Raw genomic sequence first — 18,740 nt, forward strand, 5'->3', positions numbered from 1 at the left:
TAAGAGTTTATATATGTCATTTTCTAGAACCAACTCTCTGCAACTGAACTCACATAAATCCTGCATGGCGGCATCATACAGTGGCAAGATTTGGACTACAGACACAAAACTACAGAACAGGCAGGGCACGGACGCGTGAACACGCATGTAGCCATCTAATTTCACAGAGCCCCTGTAATCTTGGGCCGTGGACCCCGGAGAGTGTAGGGGCGGGGCTCGGGTTAGGGGTTGATGGGGCTGGAGGAGGCGGAGTCACGGTAGTCCTGCCAGGGCCGCCATTTTTGCAAAGGGAAAAGAGACAGGGTAGAGGGGATCTAATTTCCAACAGTCGGCGTAGGTAGGACACAATTTTAACGGTTCGGAACTGACTGTCATTATTGGGTTCCAATAACTACCAACGAAAATTAATTACAGTAGGGGGAGTCTCAAGAAGACTGCTATCAGTGAAAATATTTTTAAACCTTATGGAGCCGCAGTGTGGAGTGAAGTAGCTATTGTTTTGGTTGTGTAGAGAGCGAGGCTCTAGCGACGGGGGTCTCACCCAGGTCGCTGTTTCTTTATTCAGGGTATCTACAGTGAGTGGACTTTAACTGTAAGTAAAACGCTTTAAAACTACCTTATACGTTTTCTTAGTTTCAAGAGCTCATCAAGTTAGTCTAGCTAGCCAGCTTACCGACTTGGTTTCTCATGGCTAGCTACTGTAGCTAGTAACGTTAGCTACGTGGATGCTGATGGCGCTATAGTTACATGTTAGTTAATAACTAACACTCTCGTAGCAAATCAGAGTTTTTTTTTATATAAGTGAGCCACTTATTTAGAATGAATTAGAGTTGTTTTGGTGTAACGTTAGCTTGTATTAGCTGGCTAGCAACTGTTAGCATTTGCTAGTTAAGACAGTGTGCAGTGTTTAGCTAGCTAACGTTAGCGCATATGAATTTTAGATTTAACCTACTGCTTCTGAATTGGATTGTTTGTTAATGAAGAGAAAGGCAATCAATACTTTATCAAACATTAACTATTTTGGCTAGTTAGCTGTACCTGCAATGTCGGTATGCTGTTGCAGTCGAACGGAACGTTAACTAGGTGGCACGGAGAACTACCCCGCTCTCTTTTTCAACCAGCCCCCAAAGGATGGCCAGTTTGCCAATGTACTCCCATGCAATAGGCTAGTGGTAAATGTACTTACAGAACGAGTACATCATGAATTGTATGAATTTGTTCGACTGGCTTGGTTTAACACATCCGTTCTCTTTATCTAGTTACAGATTTTCATATGTGGTTGGAAGTGCACTTCTTGTTGATCCTATGGTTTATTTCCGTTTATTAATAACTAGCCAACAAGTCCACACAATGTGGTGTTGCGCAGAGGGCATTGACAGGGCTTTTGTTTACATATACAGCTAGATAACTAAAGATTACGTATAATTTCCGGAAATTGTAGTTGCATTATATTTATTTTCAAAGTTCAATCGCATGTCCACAATTGTGTAAATGCTTTTTTAGATATAAAACTAGAGGCCTCAGTCACGAGATGAACGGCTATTGGACCGGTAACCTCCCACCCTTCTATTTTGTTGCTAGCCGACAAATGCATTATATCCCTTAATTTAGATTCAAAGGGTATGTGGTTTAACTGCTGCAAACGTGGGGGGAGGGGACGCTCAAATCGGGGAATCTTGCCTCCACTGACAATGTAGCCTCTGCCCGTTTAAACTGTGCGATTGGTTACAATATATTGTCTCAATGTTATTTCAAAGGGAAATCATTAAATGCGAGAATGTATATTCAGCAAGCGTGCTAACTTTGCGCATTGTTCACACCATGACGTGCCAAGTTGCCTTAATAACTAGCTTAGGTAGCTAATCTTTCCATGTTAAAGACCTCGTTGGCCAGCGTAACGACGTTTACCGCAGTTCGAACGCTAATATTAGCTAGCTAAGTACTACAACTGATGTAACAGTCGGGTAGTAGTAAAAGCTTCAAATACTGATACAATAACTTTAAGACATAGGCCCAATGTAATTTGTTAGCCGCTAGCTACGTAGCTTGAGACAATGGTTAAATTGCCGAGACTCGCTAACCAACGTTTTGTATATTTGAAAGCCATTGCAGCTAGCATGGCTCGTTAGCTAAACAGCCGGCTAAATTATCGACGATTCTACATTTTTCAAATAATAACTACACAGAAACGGCATCGACAGATTGATACTTAAGTAAGAATGTCTGAAAGACGATTGATTGCTTTCTTGGGGATTTTCTTCTCGTGGCGAGGGTCCGTCCCCCAGTTACACGGTTTTCTCGCTGTCCTTAGAAAAGCGCTATGAAAATGGCGGCTTGGCTTGATGTTGTGGTAATTTAATAGCTACGTTCAGCCCTCCACACCCCTATCGGCTGAGCTGACTGCAACGCCGACACACAGTCACGGGCAAGCTAGTGCACAATGGGATATATTTATTAAAGACCGCTTTCTGTCGTACATTTAAATAATGACAATGTCCACGTTTGATGCAAACATCAAGTTTGAGATTCGCTGGCCAATTGTCTGGTTAGCTAATACCCCCCCCCCTCGTGTCGTTAAATCACATTTCTTTGCTAATATTGTGTTTCGTGATGCATTGTATTTTAGGAGCAGGGTGTATATACAATTTGTACTACAACGCAATATACGTCAGATCATATTTATTGTAGTTGCTGAATTTGGCCGAGTTATTAACATGTTGTCATATTGAGGAGTTGCATAACAGGATACAAACGCAGCACTTTGTATAAAGAACAATGAGGTTTATTACCACCCCCACTCTTCTTTGACCTCATACTTTGTCCAACACTAAACATTCCCACCCTTTTCTGGCAAGTTGGACTAAGTTACCACATTTAACAGTACGTAGGCTACTAGTCTAACTCATGTGTTTGTAGAAAGCACTTAGCGGTCATTTTTAATATCTCATAATTCACTATCATTTATCTACCCATTCTCTTACTGTGGTCGAATGGTAGGTTCATTTAACATCAATGCTATTTTATGGGGTAAGTATGTCTATGTAGTTAATAAGTAGTAATTATCTAAAGGATATGAACCATAGAACAAGCAGGTCACAACAACCATGATTTGTGTCATGGCTGGAACTATGTGCTTGTGTAATATTTACCAGTGTTAGGGCATGACTTGTACTAGAAACTCAGTCATTAAATTAGCTAGGAAGATTTCAGTGTGGTTAGGCCTAGCTCGTTGGAACATAGGCTAATTTGTCTCAATTGTATTTTCCAATTTGGAAAATTTGCCTATTTCACATTAAATTAATGAATAGATAAACAGGCAGTTTCTCAAGTCCTACCTGGTGGCCAAAGGCGTTGAGTTATGTGAAGGGGGAATGAAACAACAGCCGTGACTTGGTTATTTCCCTTTGACATTGACAAAGACCTGCTGCCCTCCTTTTGCCCCTCCCCCTCTCAGATCCTTACAGGCTCAGAACAGATGCCCGTCATCAAATAACTCAACAATGAAAATAAATGGCCAGATTTTTTTTGTTTGTTTTGGTTGGTGACAGTGTTGAAAGTTCATGATAACACACAGCTGGCCAGCGAGTAGCTCTATATCACTCCTAATAGAAATTACAAGAACCCAAGTCCCCCAACAAGGCTTTTTAAACTAGCCTGGCTACACTTCACACATGCACACATGACTCCACTTTGCCCAAACAATCTTCTGACAGTGAATGTCTTTCCTTTCATGTGTTGTGACATTTTTCCATCGGCCCAGGCCCCATTCACAGTAGTATGGCTCCGTCCCCTGATGGTGGCTCTAGCTTTGGGATGGTGTGAGGCAGGCAGCTCTACACCGCTCCATTCCCTCCTCTCTGCTGGCCTGTGAGACAAACCGAAGATGCTGGATACTTCTCTGTGGTGCAAACTTTGGCAGCCTCTGTCCAAATGCCAGTTTGAGACAGTCGCCCAGTGTTTTTTTTTTCTCCTCATGACCCCATGTTGCCATAGCCATGTAGGAAGAGACTCCTCCTTAAGTGAACAGAAAATTATCCGGATTTGTGGCCATCTTGGATGGCGGCTGCCGAGAGAGATTGCCATTAATCTATTCTGTTTTGATTCTCCAAGACTGCACTAATTAGTCTTCTGTGTCCTTATGAGGTGAGGGTTATGTTAATTCCCCCTCTGCCATTCGATGGCAAGAGGACATATCATTGGATGCAGAGGTGTTTTCAGTTTTCCCCACAGTGAGGCTGTGCAGCTGCTCTCTTTCTCTAGAGGAGCCTAGTGAGAGGGCTGTGTAGGCTATCGTCGCTGCCGCAGCTGACTGACTGACACTCTGATACAGGCACGCATTTGCTTGCGACTCCTGATCTTTCGTTTCACTGACACTGGTGCTTGTTTCACAAATGCCTGTCAACAGTGGGGGTAAAGTAAGGCCTCAGACTGCTGTACACTGCTTCACAGCTTATCATTTCATAGTGGGATTCATCCTCCACCAAGTGAATGATGTCATGATACGTTTGTGATGTCACTCATGCAGTGGAGACCTAGATGCAGAGAGGCCCTGGGAGACGTGGGCCTCTGCCGAGAAGTAAAATAGACACCGGTTTGAACCGCTGCAGGCTGGAATCATCTGACAAGGAGCGAGGCCTGTGTGTTTGGATGTAGCTGGCACAGTAAAAAAACAACTGTTTCCCTCGATGCTGGCCTCTCTGAATACAGCAACAATGTCTCCATTTTGTGTGGACGTGTTATAAATACTGGATGAGAGCGGTCCTGCTGTGTCTAATCAGAAGCTGATATATAATACACAATCCCCAGTCACCTACCTCTTCTTCCTCTTAAAGGGACAGTGGCCTCTGTCCTGGTGCTAGACGCCATGCACGGGGCTGGAGCGCTTCTTGCTTCGTGGCAGTCATGCTACTGTAACCATGTCACGGTCTCATGGCATTCTAAAAGTCTCCCTAACTGTGCCGTATTCAAATTGCCTCACACTGACTCACACTGCCTTCTCTGGCTGTGTTGACAGAGAGAGTGGCCTGCCTGCCTGCCTGCCACCCCCTGGGGGACAGAGGAGTGTGTGGCAGGGAGCTCTCGCTACTGTCTCGGGTGACACCTTTCCTTTCACCTCAACCCCAGGCGCACACACACATCCATGAAGGGCTCAATAAGAGAAGCTATGAAGGCTTTTCGAGCGGCCAATAGCCAGGACAGTGGGCCACAGGGAAGTGAAGGAGTTCACAAAACAGGATGTTTACTGCTAGTCTGCTGTATCGAACGCAGTGCTGGGTAGGACAGAAGAAGGCCATAGCTCAATGGAGCTGGTGAGAATCTATTGACTTCCTCTCTGCCTGCCTCGTCCTCTACTATAAAGAGTGCTGTTTGTGTTGTTCCCTCTGTCCCTGGAGAATAACAGACAACAGTACACTGCCAGCCTGGGTAGTTTTACCCTGTGGGGCTGCCTGGCTCTGTGGTTCTAAGCTTCCAGTGTCCTCCCTTTCTGTGTAGAGCTAGAGTCAGGACTTTAGTAGCTCATAGTAGGCTTACCTTGCTCTGAGGCCCAGCACAGTCGCATAGGTCACACACGAGAGGGAGACAGGGTTCAGGTAACCTGTTTTTTTTGCGGTGCTGGGTGGCTGTAGAGGATCCCTTGTTAAATGGGCCTTTCGTTAGTTAGACTACCTCCCAAATAGGTGTCCCTGGGCTGGGACTGCTGCAACAGCAATCCTGATACTTCCATAGCCTTGCCCACTTCCTGTTGCTGTGCTACATGCTAATGCTACTTACTTAGTGCAAGGCACGCTGGGTACTGGGCAGACTCCGTGGAGGCGAGGGTGAATGTAGTGGTTGGTGATATAACGCCAGTGTGAGCCAGGTGAGAAATTGATCATATCATATCACTTTATTTTTCCCCTTTTTTATTATGGTATTTCATGTTTTTTAAATAAATGTTGTACATAAGCTTTATGAGTAGTGCAAGGCCCTAGGGTGATTTCATTGAGTCTTTCTCTATTCGGATTGTTTTATACTGTTTTCAACCTAATCCAAAAATAATTTCTGCATTTCTTGCACTCATTTGACATAATTGCAACACTGCCACGTAGGGCTGCACAATATGGGCAAAAAAACCTAGGCCTACGATTAACACCAGGCACAGAAAAGCTAGATTTTAGCCTAAAAGTCTGACTTTTATTTGGTTTGAGCAGTTGACCTTTCTTTCCTAATATAGACAAGACAGGTTGACAGGCGAGCTCGATGCAAATCAATGATTTTGTTTGTCATCGGTCATCCTTATCAAATTTAAGAATGTCAAATGGTGCCGTGCTGTGCTAAGGAGAGGAGGGTGTACTGAGGGAGAGTAGGTCAGAACACGGCCGCCCCAGACCAGCTGTCAGAACCTGGCTGTACTGCACTGGAAACCCTGGCTGGGTGGCTGTACCCTGCACCTGAGATGGGAGATGCAAAAATCCCTGTTTTTGAACATCCCTCATTTACCCTCTGTGCGCGTTCGTTTGACAGGGTACAAGCCCAAAGTGTGTAGGCTGATGTGTATAGAGTAGCCTCTAGGGCCCACTGTCTCTCACTCACTCTCTCACACACATAGAGAGTGCTGGCCTGGGGCCATTGTCTGCTGGTTAGTGTACTCTGCAGAGTGTGGATGTGGACAAAGCAACATCATTCTCTCTCCAATGCCTTTTACTGGGTCTGGACACAGTGCAGTTTGCTGCTGCGCGATAGGTGGTCAATGGTAAACATCACAGTAGAACTTATCTACTCGCCACTGGTGGCACCCAATCTCTAACACACGCATACACACAATGTAGGTCTACATCTCTAATGTCCTGTATTATTGATGTATGGCTTCACCTTCAGAAGTAAAGCACAGAGGGAGCCCTGGCAGCTTGTGCACAGTGATTAATGAAGGACAGGACAGCTCATGCAGAGAGTAGCCCTGTTTGGGCACTGTGAAAGGCAGGGTTGTGACATGCTGATGGTGTCTAGGACACCTGATGCAGAGAGTAGCCCTGTTTGGGCACTGTGAAAGGCAGGGTTGTGACATGCTGATGGTGTCTAGGACAGCTGATGCAGAGAGTAGCCCTGTTTGGGCACTGTGAAAGGCAGGGTTGTGACATGCTGATGGTGTCTAGGACAGCTGATGCAGAGAGTAGCCCTGTTTGGGCACTGTGAAAGGCAGGGTTGTGACATGCTGATGGTGTCTAGGACAGCTGATGCAGAGAGTAGCCCTGTTTGGGCACTGTGAAAGGCAGGGTTGTGACATGCTGATGGTGTCTAGGACAGCTGATGCAGAGAGTAGCCCTGTTTGGGCACTGTGAAAGGCAGGGTTGTGACATGCTGATGGTGTCTAGGACACCTGATGCAGAGAGTAGCCCTGTGGGCACTGTGAAAGGCAGGGTTGTGACATGCTGATGGTGTCTAGGACAGCTGATGCAGAGAGTAGCCCTGTTTGGGCACTGTGAAAGGCAGGGTTGTGACATGCTGATGGTGTCTAGGACAGCTGATGCAGAGAGTAGCCCTGTTTGGGCACTGTGAAAGGCAGGGTTGTGACATGCTGATGGTGTCTAGGACAGCTCATGCAGAGAGTAGCCCTGTTTGGGCACTGTGAAAGGCAGGGTTGTGACATGCTGATGGTGTCTAGGACAGCTGATGCAGAGAGTAGCCCTGTTTGGGCACTGTGAAAGGCAGGGTTGTGACATGCTGATGGTGTCTAGGACAGCTGATGCAGAGAGTAGCCCTGTTTGGGCACTGTGAAAGGCAGGGTTGTGACATGCTGATGGTGTCTAGGACACCTGATGCAGAGAGTAGCCCTGTGGGCACTGTGAAAGGCAGGGTTGTGACATGCTGATGGTGTCTAGGACAGCTGATGCAGAGAGTAGCCCTGTGGGCACTGTGAAAGGCAGGGTTGTGACATGCTGATGGTGTCTAGGACAGCTGATGCAGAGAGTAGCCCTGTTTGGGCACTGTGAAAGGCAGGGTTGTGACATTCTGATGGTGTCTTTTTCCAGTGTATAGGAGTGTCTTTATTTTGGTGTGTGCGCTCATGGCTGGCTGCTGCGATGACTCAGCCTATGAGGATGGTCACTTCAGCTCTGTTGGGAACATAGAGGGAAGGAGGAGCGCGGCGTCCGTTAGATGCCCGTCTTTATGTCCATCGTTCTCTTCTCCCGGCTCAAAATCAAACACTGAGACTTGGCCCAAAGAGCCTCAATGAAAACAAGCTCTGACATACAGTGGCCCCAACGAGCCTAGCACGAGTGTGCTTGTGTGTGTGTGTTTTCCCTGCTGAATGCAGTTCAGTGACTGGTCTGTCTGAAAAGGAAAGTTATTCCCCAACACAATGACGTGACTGTGGCCTTGGTGAGGAGGGGGGATTGGGAAAGGGAGGAGGGCAAATGAGAAGAGGGGGAGAGTGGGCTCAGCTCTAGTCTCTGCTCTACTCTCACACGTAGTCTCAGAAGGCTGCTGTGCCTGTGCTCGAGGAACCCTAGTGCCCATACAGGAGTTTGGGTGCCTCCCCCACCCCTCTCCCAAACAGAGGGTAGATGGATCATTTGGAAGGCTCCCTGCAGCGCTGTGAGATCTGGGATGAGAGAACATCAGACAGAACGAAAGGGGGAATGGGGGACAAAAGCACCACAGCTTTCCTCCTCGCTTGACTAGCTAGTGTTCTGCCATCAACATTTTGTTGCTTTGTCTTTCTCTCCCCCTTTCCCTCCTGTACTCTCCCTCCCCTTTCCCCTGTCTGCGGCACTCCCCTTCCCTTCCATGCTCTGAGGTTTATTTGGGAAGAGGAGAGAGACATCCGGGTGGGGTGGATGGGGCACAGCGAGAGAGTGCAGAGGGAGCGAGGTGGAGAAAGAGTGAGGGAGTGTTTGTCTTTTTCCTCTGCTTTTTTTGGCATGTTGGTCCCGTGTGACAGACAGCTCCGCTAGAGGAAGTGGGAGGAGTGTCGGAGGCAGTCACAGCGCTCAGATTTAGTCAGGAATGCTGTACTGTACTTGTTAGCCTTTTTTCCAACCCCCCTTTTGTGTGTCTTGAATGTGTCTGGCCCTGGTGCCGTGTGTGTATGCGCGCCCCTGGGTGCCTCCCAGCAAAGGAATGTGTGCAAGGGTCTAGAAGGGGAGGGGGTTTGGGTTATCTGTGTGTGTGTGTGTGCATTCCTGAGCAGTGACGGCAGGATTCCCTTAGACAGGCAGAGAAGATCACAGCAAAACGTTTGGAAACAGACGGCCTGTTTCCGAAGGAGGGGATTTTTACTACACCAAAACATACTGAGCCTTTGAGATAACAAAAAAGGTTTTATGTCATTTCAGTGGTCTGGCTAAGTGCCCTGTTACGGGGAGATGTTCCAGCAACAATTGGTTTCTATTGTTAATTGAGCCACACAAAGCTGTGCTGTGATATGGGCCCTGCTGTTTAAAGGGACTTTAAAAATGTTTCGGCGGTCTAGTAAACCTGAAATGTCTAGATTTTTATAGCAGTGTGTCAGAGATGAGCCCTCTCTGCTGGATGCCTGGCCTGGTACACACACAAAGGTGTGAACTCCAGCCTATTTTGTCTTGGCATGTGTCCCTCCCACTAATCCCATTTATCAACAACGCTGTGCTCTCAGTATCAGGGCCAGCCCATATGCCCCTGTCTGGACACATGCATTGCATTACGTAGGCTATAAGCTATAATAGCCTGTACATTACCACCCACTGTTTGTTTGTATTTTGGCTAATTGGGACAGGTCTAGTTAATCTATGTACGTAGCATTGTTATTGCCTGTTAGCGGGAGTGGCTACCTCTGTCTGTCAACCTACCATTAGTCCCTCGTCCTACTTCTCTCTTCATCAGACAGAGGCTGCAGTCTGTCTGACATCTAATGGAGTTAATTATTGACTTAGTCTTTCTATGCATCTTCTGTCCACCTGCAATGCTGAACAAACAGTGTGAGAGGGGGAGAGTGAGACAAGATGCCTATTTAACACTGGCTTTCACATCCAGACAGCCAGGGGCTTGTGACAGCTCTAATTACAGCGTTAAAGGATTATGCGTCTGTGTGTGTGTGTGTGTTCCTTTTAAAGAGCGAGAGTGTGTGTGTGTACGCTGTTCTGCTCAATAGAACAATCCTGCTCGACGAAAAGATGGTCTCTGTGTTGCGTTTTTTCTTTCTCCTCCTCCATTAATGGCCGCCAGTCAGAGCTCTGTGTTCTCTCATACCCCCTTGTGGTGGAACACTGCCACCGCAGCATCCTGCATTCCTGGCAGTCTGTGAAGAGGTCGCGTTTGACCAGTTTACCGACATCAGGCATCGCCTTACGATAGCTTCTCTTCCCCCTTGCATCCATTAATGTCTCAGGTAGCCAGTGAGGTGGGCGATGGTTCTCTTTGACAGCTTTACTAGGGAAATTCCTATCGTGCGGTTTATTTTCTGTGTTACTAGCAGTTAGCTAGTACCTACATCTCATACAGCTGAATTTATGAATCATGTTGATTCCTGGAAATACCCTAGTTTCAGATAGGTGACTGCCCCTTTTTCACCATGCTTAACTACCTTGTCTTTCTGTGTGTTTGCAGGCCTTGTGGATGCACTTAGATGTCTGCAATGAGTGCTGTGGCTGGCATGCCTCAGTGTTTTGGACTCCCATGCTCTGGACTCAGTAGGACAAGAATTGATCAGCAAAGAACGTCATGAGCATAGTGATCCCTGTAGGGGTGGACACAGCAGACACCTCATACCTGGAAATGGCTGCAGGCTCGGAGTGAGTATACCAACGTCTTCAGGCCCAACCCACCATCTCATGATTCATCTCACCCTTCTCTTACTCTCTATTCTCCTTTTCACTCATTCTCTGCCTCTCCTCCATTGTCTGCTGCTGTCATCCCCCCTCGCATCTCTTTCTCACCCGCTCTCTCTTTTTATTTCATCCTTTCTCCCCAGCTTCCTCATTCACTTTAATTTGGCCTGTCATCTGTCTGTGTCTGTCGACCATATCTCCCCCTTACAGCCTAAAGCTCTCTGTGTCTCTCTCTTTCTGTGTCTCTCTCTAGCCCTGCTGAGGGGCTCCATAGCCCTGCTGTCTACTGTAAGGGACAGGCCTGGTCAATCACTGCCATTGATCACATACATAGCACTACTCACCGTCTCACACCCATCACTTCCCATAGACATTCTCCATGCCCTAATCTGACCACCCAAGTTCCGTATATTACAAAACACACTTTGTAGAGACGATATGAGCTAGAAGACCATGTCACTTAAATACAACATATGCTGTGTTTATGACTATCTAGCATCACACACCCTACTGTTCAATTTCTGTTTCTGAGTTGTTGCTTCTGTGTAATACAATGTCAGTGTAGCCAATGTCATGATTTAGAATGACTCCTACCAACCTGACACCACCAGGTGGAGGAAGAATTTTACTCTGAAAATGACGCATCTGATCCTTGTCTGTACGCTGTGCACCTTGTTAGGGAAGTGGAGCATGTCGCCATGGCAACAACATACCACCCTCCTCACAGTATTCCCTATACTCTCCTCAGGGATACTGGCAAAGATTATAGACAAATAAGAGAGACATCCTCTGCGCTCATGTGGTTGAAGAACATAAAGGTCTGCTTTTAGAGGGCTTGTCTCTTTAAATGGGGCCGTGTCACTCCCCCCGCCTTAAGAGCTGTTGCAGGCGGCCACAGCTGGTTGCCATAGAAACCTCCCCAATGTCTCCCTTCCGCACTGCGCAGGAGCCATTGCCATGGTCACCGGGCTGAATGACAGGTGGCCCTCTTGTGGTTAAGGCGTTTAAATGGTTCCCGTCGCGTTCAGCCCAAACTGTTGCATATACCCTGACTCTGCGTGCAATGAACGCAAGAGAAGTGACAATTTCACCTGGTTAATATTGCCTGCGAACCTGGATTTCTTTTAGCTAAATATGCAGGTTTAAAAATATATACTTCTGTGTATTGATTTAAAGAAAAGCATTGGTGTTTATGGTTAGGTACACGTTGGAGCAACGACGGTCCTTTTTCGCAAATGCGCACTGCATCGATTATATGCAACGCTGGACAGGGTTAGGGTTAGGGCTACCCTACTGATAAAACAAGACACAGATCCTTGTTGCTCTTCGAGGCCCTCGTGTTCAACACAGGACAGAGGTTAGCATTAGTGTGCTAACTTGCTAACCCTAGGAACAGCAGTACTACTCCCAGACGAGCAGTCACTGCCTCTCCACCTCCCTCTGAAAGATGCAGTGGTGTGTGTTGGCTGGCTGTGCAGGAGTGCGCTCTGTGTCTCTCTCTGTGTCTGTCTCTCTCTCCCTGTCTCTCTCCCTCGCTGTCTGTCTGTGTGTGTGATCTCTTGCTCCATATTAAGTTCTCTCTTGAGCTGGGAGCTATGATTAGCACATGCCTAGCTGTCTGTTTAATTAACACCTCTGTTCCATCTCTGCTGTCTCTTTCTGCTGTCTCTGCTCTCTGAATCTCCCGGTGTCTCACATCTCATAGCTTCCCCCTGGACGTGTGTGATTGTGATTTGACAATGGCATCATGTACTCTGTGTCTTCGTCCCTGACTTCCTATGAGACAGACGTGATTGATGCAGTCAGTCTCAGTCCCTTTGGCCACTCACACTGAAACCAAACATGGCCCCTCGCCATCCATCAAACAAACTCGCTCATCACATGTCTGTTCTCTTCTCCTTTGTCTATCACCCCCCCCCCCTCTCACCAAAGGGACTACCCCAGGAAAACACAATAAACCCATTTTAATGACTCCTCATACGATCACTAATTTCATTTTAATAGATGAATGTTCTCTCTCTCACCACTGAATGATGCATGCTGCATCCATGCAAATCCCCGATTATGAAGTATATATTTTTACCCAAGTAAATCATTCACACAGCTTTCAGTAGCCTACTTTAAAGTTTATTTGGATTTGGCTTGGGTTGGATTACTTCTCTGCCCTGGGGAGTGTGTGTGTGTGTGTGTGTGTGTGTGTGTGTGTGTGTGTGTGTGTGTGTGTGTGTGTGTGTGTGTGTGTGTGTGTGTGTGTGTGTGTGTGTGTGTGTGTGTGTGTGTGTGTGTGTGTGTGTGTGTGTGTGTGTGTGTGTGTGTGTGTGTGTGTGTGTGTGTGTGTGTGTGTCAGCGAGATGTACACACACCTTCCCCGGGGCCCGCCCCTAGACCATTTTACAGGCACTTACGTTTTCACTTTGACACAAAGCGCCTGCTGCTTGAGCGCCAATACCATGTTTAAGGAAGTGCTGCACAGCGAGCATTGAGAGGTCGTGGTGTGCAGCACGCGGGGAGACTAGGGGTGAAAGACTGCCTCCACCAGGTACTGTACTGCTGCTTTACCCTAGGAGGGACGGGGTGTCTAGAGAGAAGGAGAGGGAGGGTTGGAGCATTGGAGAGGTGTGTTTGTACTTTAACATGCTGACACGTGGCACGTCCACTTGTTTGAGTAGCCTAGTTTTGCTACCCTACTGTGCTGCTACTGGCTTGTCATGTATTCCAGTTACTGTCTGGAATTGTTTCTGCGGGGCTGTGTGTGTATGGTGTTTCACATATTTTCTGTTTATTATTTAGGGTTTGTGTGTCAGCTGTTCCTAGTACTCGATGTCCAAATATGCTACATAGCCTGTTTGAGCCATATAGCCATAGCATTCTACTACACCATCAGACCACGTATACGTGTTGTAACACGGTACGTTTGAAGCGGTCCAGTTTGTTTAGTGGGCTTTTCTCTTGTACTCTGCATTGTTAGCCAACTTCTTGGCAGGGCAGTTGGCCTCTTGTCAAGGTTTCATTTAGCCTCTGCTTCTGAGATGACTGTGGATGTGCTAAGCCAGCCTCGGATACACCTGGGGGCATCTCTATTCTCTCTCCCTCTCTTTGACCTTGTAGCAGTTGTCTGGACTATCCTGTAGGAGAAGGGGAGGATTTGGTGGAGTTTCTTCCTCATGACTGACCAACAGGCTGTCTGTGTGTAGGAGTTGCAGTATTAGTTGTTGGAACATCAGTTGGCCTTCTGATTTGTCATGACATCAGCCTGGAGTCTCAACTGCCTGGGCTGTCACTGGTCTCTTTCTCTCCTGACAGTGCCACTCCTCCCAACACTCCTTCTCTCCTTCCCTCCTTCATCTCCTCTCTATTGTCTGTTTGCCAATCCCACTTGTCTTCTTTTTGAAGCCCTCCTTCAATGCCAATGAGAAGTAGCCTAGTTAACCATACCCCCATGTCCTTGGTTTCATGTTCAAACAGCCAGACAGGCTTTCTCTGCACCACTGCAATGTCATAGAATAAAAGTGGATTTACCAGTTTGATAAATGATCTCACGGAAGTGAATGCCTGTTATTGTTTCTGCGTGTGTCAATGTTGTGTGTGTGTGTGTGTCCTCCAGAAATGGGGTTCAGGTTTAAATATTGTGGAGAGATTGAGCCCCCCATTTTAGTTATTAGCCGTGCTATCCGCTCTGTCCAGTTAGCTGAGGTGATATGAGGGGCAGGCAACTTCCACTCTGTCACAACCACTGTCAGCACCCCTAAAGCCCTCCCAAATAAACACTCCTCATTAAGCCAGTAGAAGAGGAGACTCAATGAAGCACAGCAATACACTCAAATCAAATCAAATGTATTTATAAAGCCCTTCTTACATCAGCTGATGTCTAAGTGCTGTACAGAAACTCAGCCCAAAACCCCAAACAGCAAGCAATGCAGGTGTAGAAACACTCACTGCTTATGAGGAGGTTCTCTCTGCGCTCTCTCCTATTCTACCCTTTTTCTCACTACCTGTCGTTTATCGCTACACTCATCTCCCTCCCGTTTCTCTCCCTCTTTCATGTCTAGCTTTCATTTCTCTCTGTCTTCTCTCTCTCTGTAGTAAATGGAATCCCCCTTCTTGCTGTTTCTGTCCCTCTTGTATGTCTTATCTTTCATTTTACATCACACAGATCTCTCTTCTTTGTTACGTTGTGAATGGGATCACCCTCCTGACTCTGTTTCTCTCTCTCTGTCCAGCAGACCAGAATCGGTAGAGGCCAGCCCTGTGGTGGTGGAGAAATCCAGCTACCCGCACCAGATCTACAGCATTAGCTCTCACCACTCCCACAGTTACATTGGGCTGCCCTACGCCGTGAGTACACTCCACTTCAACACTAAACTGCAATACACACCACTACACTACCGTACACTAATACAGGACACTGACACTACCGTACACTATATAATACAGGACACTGACACTACCGTACACTATATAATACAGGACACTGACACTACCGTACAGTATAATACACTACCGTACACTATATAATACAGTACACTGATACTACCGTACATTATAATACACTACCGTACACTATAATACAGTACACTGATACTACCGTACATTATAATACACTACCATACACTATAATACAGTACACTGACACTACCATACACTATAATACAGGACACTGACACAACCCTACACTATAATACATTACACGGACACTACCGTACACTATAATGCAGCACACTACCATACACTAATACAATACCATGCACTATAATACAAAACACTGACAGTATACAGTATAATACACTACCGTACAGTATAATACAGGACACTGACACGACCGTACAGTATAATACAGGACACTGACACGACCGTACAGTATAATACACTACCGTACAGTATAATACACTACCGTACAGTATAATACAGGACACTGACACGACCGTACAGTATAATACAGGACACTGACACGACCGTACAGTATAATACAGGACACTGACACGACCGTACAGTATAATACAGGACACTGACACGACCGTACAGTATAATACACTACCGTACAGTATAATACACTACCGTACAGTATAATACAATACCGTACAGTATAATACACTACCGTACAGTATAATACAATACCGTACAGTATAATACACGACCGTACAGTATAATACACGACCGTACAGTATAATACACGACCGTACAGTATAATACACGACCGTACAGTATAATACAGGACACTGACACGACCGTACAGTATAATACACGACCGTACAGTATAATACACGACCGTACAGTATAATACACGACCGTACACTATAATACAGGACACTGACACCGACCGTACAGTATAATACAATACCGTACACTAATACAGGACACTGACACTACCGTACAGTATACAGTACCGTACACTAATACAGGACACTGACACTACCGTACAGTATAATACAGTACACTGACACTACCGTACAGTATAATACACTATAATACAGGACACTGACACCGACCGTACAGTATAATACAATACCGTACACTAATACAGGACACTGACACTACCGTACAGTATACAGTACCGTACACTAATACAGTACACTGACACTACCGTACAGTATAATACACTATAATACAGGACACTGACACCGACCGTACAGTATAATACAATACCGTACACTAATACAGGACACTGACACTACCGTACAGTATACAGTACCGTACACTAATACAGTACACTGACACTACCGTACAGTATAATACACTATAATACAGGACACTGACACCGACCGTACAGTATAATACAATACCGTACACTAATACAGGACACTGACACTACCGTACAGTATACAGTACCGTACACTAATACAGGACACTGACACTACCGTACAGTATAATACACTATAATACAGGACACGGACACAACCATACACTATAATACATTACACGGACACTACCGTACACTATAATGCAGTACACTACCATACACTAATACAATACCATGCACTATAATACAAAACACTGACAGTATACAGTATAATACACTACCTTACACTATAATGCAGTACACTACCATACACTAATACAATACCATGCACTATAATACAAAACACTGACAGTATACAGTATAATACACTACCGTACACTATAATGCAGTACACTACCATACACTAATACAATACCATGCACTATAATACAATACACTGACATTACCGTCCACTATAATGCAGTACACTACCATACACTAATACAATACCATGCACTCTAATACAAAACACTGACACTACCATACACTATAATACAGTACACGGACACTACCGTACACTATACAGTACACGGACACTACCGTACACTATACAGTACATTGACACTGCCGTACACTAAAATTCAGTACACTGACACTACCATGCATGAAAATTCAGTACACTGACACTACCGTACAGTATAATACAGTACACGGACACTACCGTACACTAAAATACAGTACACTGACACTACCGTACACTATAATGCAGTACACTACTGTACACTAATACACTACCATGCACTATAATACAAAACACTGACACTACCATACAGTATAATACAGTACACGGACACTACCGTACACTAAAATACAGTACACTGTCATACAGGACACTATGGTACACTGTCATACAGGACACTATGGTACACTGTCATACAGGACACTACGGTACACTGTCATACAGTACTGGCTATATAGCATACTTCTCTCTGGTTCTCTTTCTCTCTCACCCGCTACCAGACCTAATATAGCTGAACTCTTTCCCTCCTGGTTGATCATCAGTTAGGGTAGCTAGCTTCCTCCAGGCTAGTTCACTCACCTGGGGGAGGAGACTGACCCTAACCCATATCCAATCGCAATGCAGTCTTTGCTTAGTGAATAACGAAAAGGAAATTCCAATTCAACACAATTCATATTGGAAATAAGTGGCCGTTTGCTGTTGTTGAATCAGAATTTGACATACAGTGGGGCAAAAAGTATTTAATCAGCCACCAATTGTGCAGGTTCTCCCACTTAAAAAGATGAGAAGCCTGTGAATGAGCCACACAAAGCCTACCATCAGTAACACACTACGCCGCCAGGGACTCAAATCCTGCAGTGCCAGACGTGTCCCCCTGCTTAAGCCAGTACATGTCCAGGCCCGTGTGAAGTTTGCTAGAGAGCATTTGGATGATCCAGAAGAAGATTGGGAGAATGTCATATGGTCAGATGAAACCAAATTATATAACTTTTTGGTAAAAATTCAACTCGTCGTGTTTGAAGGACAAAGAATGCTGAGTTGCACCCAAAGAACACCATACCTACTGTGAACATCATGCTTTGGGGCTGTTTTTCTGCAAAGGTACCAGGACGACTGATCCATGTAAAGGAAAGAATGAATGGGGCCATGTATCATGAGATTTTGAGTGAAAACCTTCCATCAGCAAGGGCATTGAAGATGAAACATGGCTGGGTCTTTCAGCATGACAATGATCCCAAACACACCGCCCGGGCAACAACGGAGTGGCTTCGTAAGAAGCATTTCAGGGTCCTGGAGTGGCCTAGCCAGTCTCCAGATCTCAACCCCATAGAAAATCTTTGGGGGGAGTTGAAAGTCCGTGTTGCCCAGCAACAGCCCCAAAACATCACTGCTCTAGAGGAGATCTGCATGGAGGAGTGGGCCAAAATACCAGCAACAGTGTGTGAAAACCTTGTGAAGACTTACAGAAAACATTTGACCTCTGTCATTGCCAACAAAGGGTATATAACAAATTGAGATTAAGTATTTGGTCAATAACAAAAGTTACTTTCCACCATAATTTGCAAATAAATTCATTAAACATCCTACAATGTGATTTTCTGGATTTTTCCCCCTCATTTTGTCTGTCATAGTTGAAGTGTACCTATGATGAAAATTACAGGCCTCATCTTTTTAAGTGGGAGAACTTGCACAATTGGTGGCTGACTAAATACTTTTT

General features: G+C 45.7%; 1 protein-coding gene across 12 annotated transcripts in view; it reads left to right on the plus strand.

Moving 5' to 3' along the window:
- Positions 1-271: 271 nt before the first annotated feature.
- The window catches only part of LOC123994441 (inactive histone-lysine N-methyltransferase 2E-like), a 35,623-nt gene continuing 17,154 nt past the window's right edge, over positions 272-18,740 (plus strand). For 4 of the 12 annotated variants that reach the window (XM_046297022.1, XM_046297026.1, XM_046297030.1 and 1 more), the window contains exons 1-3: positions 272-592; positions 10,567-10,751; positions 15,008-15,122. In XM_046297022.1, the coding sequence (XP_046152978.1) occupies positions 10,681-10,751; positions 15,008-15,122 (186 nt within the window). In that variant the 5' untranslated portion in view covers positions 272-592; positions 10,567-10,680. Of the gene's footprint in view, positions 593-10,566; positions 10,752-13,208; positions 13,327-15,007; positions 15,123-18,740 lie in introns of those variants that run through there. The other 8 variants (XM_046297029.1, XM_046297032.1, XM_046297034.1 and 5 more) reach the window with 5 other exon arrangements.

The sequence above is a fragment of the Oncorhynchus gorbuscha genome, linkage group LG14 (genome assembly GCF_021184085.1).
Source record: "Oncorhynchus gorbuscha isolate QuinsamMale2020 ecotype Even-year linkage group LG14, OgorEven_v1.0, whole genome shotgun sequence".
Taxonomy (NCBI): Eukaryota; Metazoa; Chordata; class Actinopteri; order Salmoniformes; family Salmonidae; genus Oncorhynchus; species Oncorhynchus gorbuscha.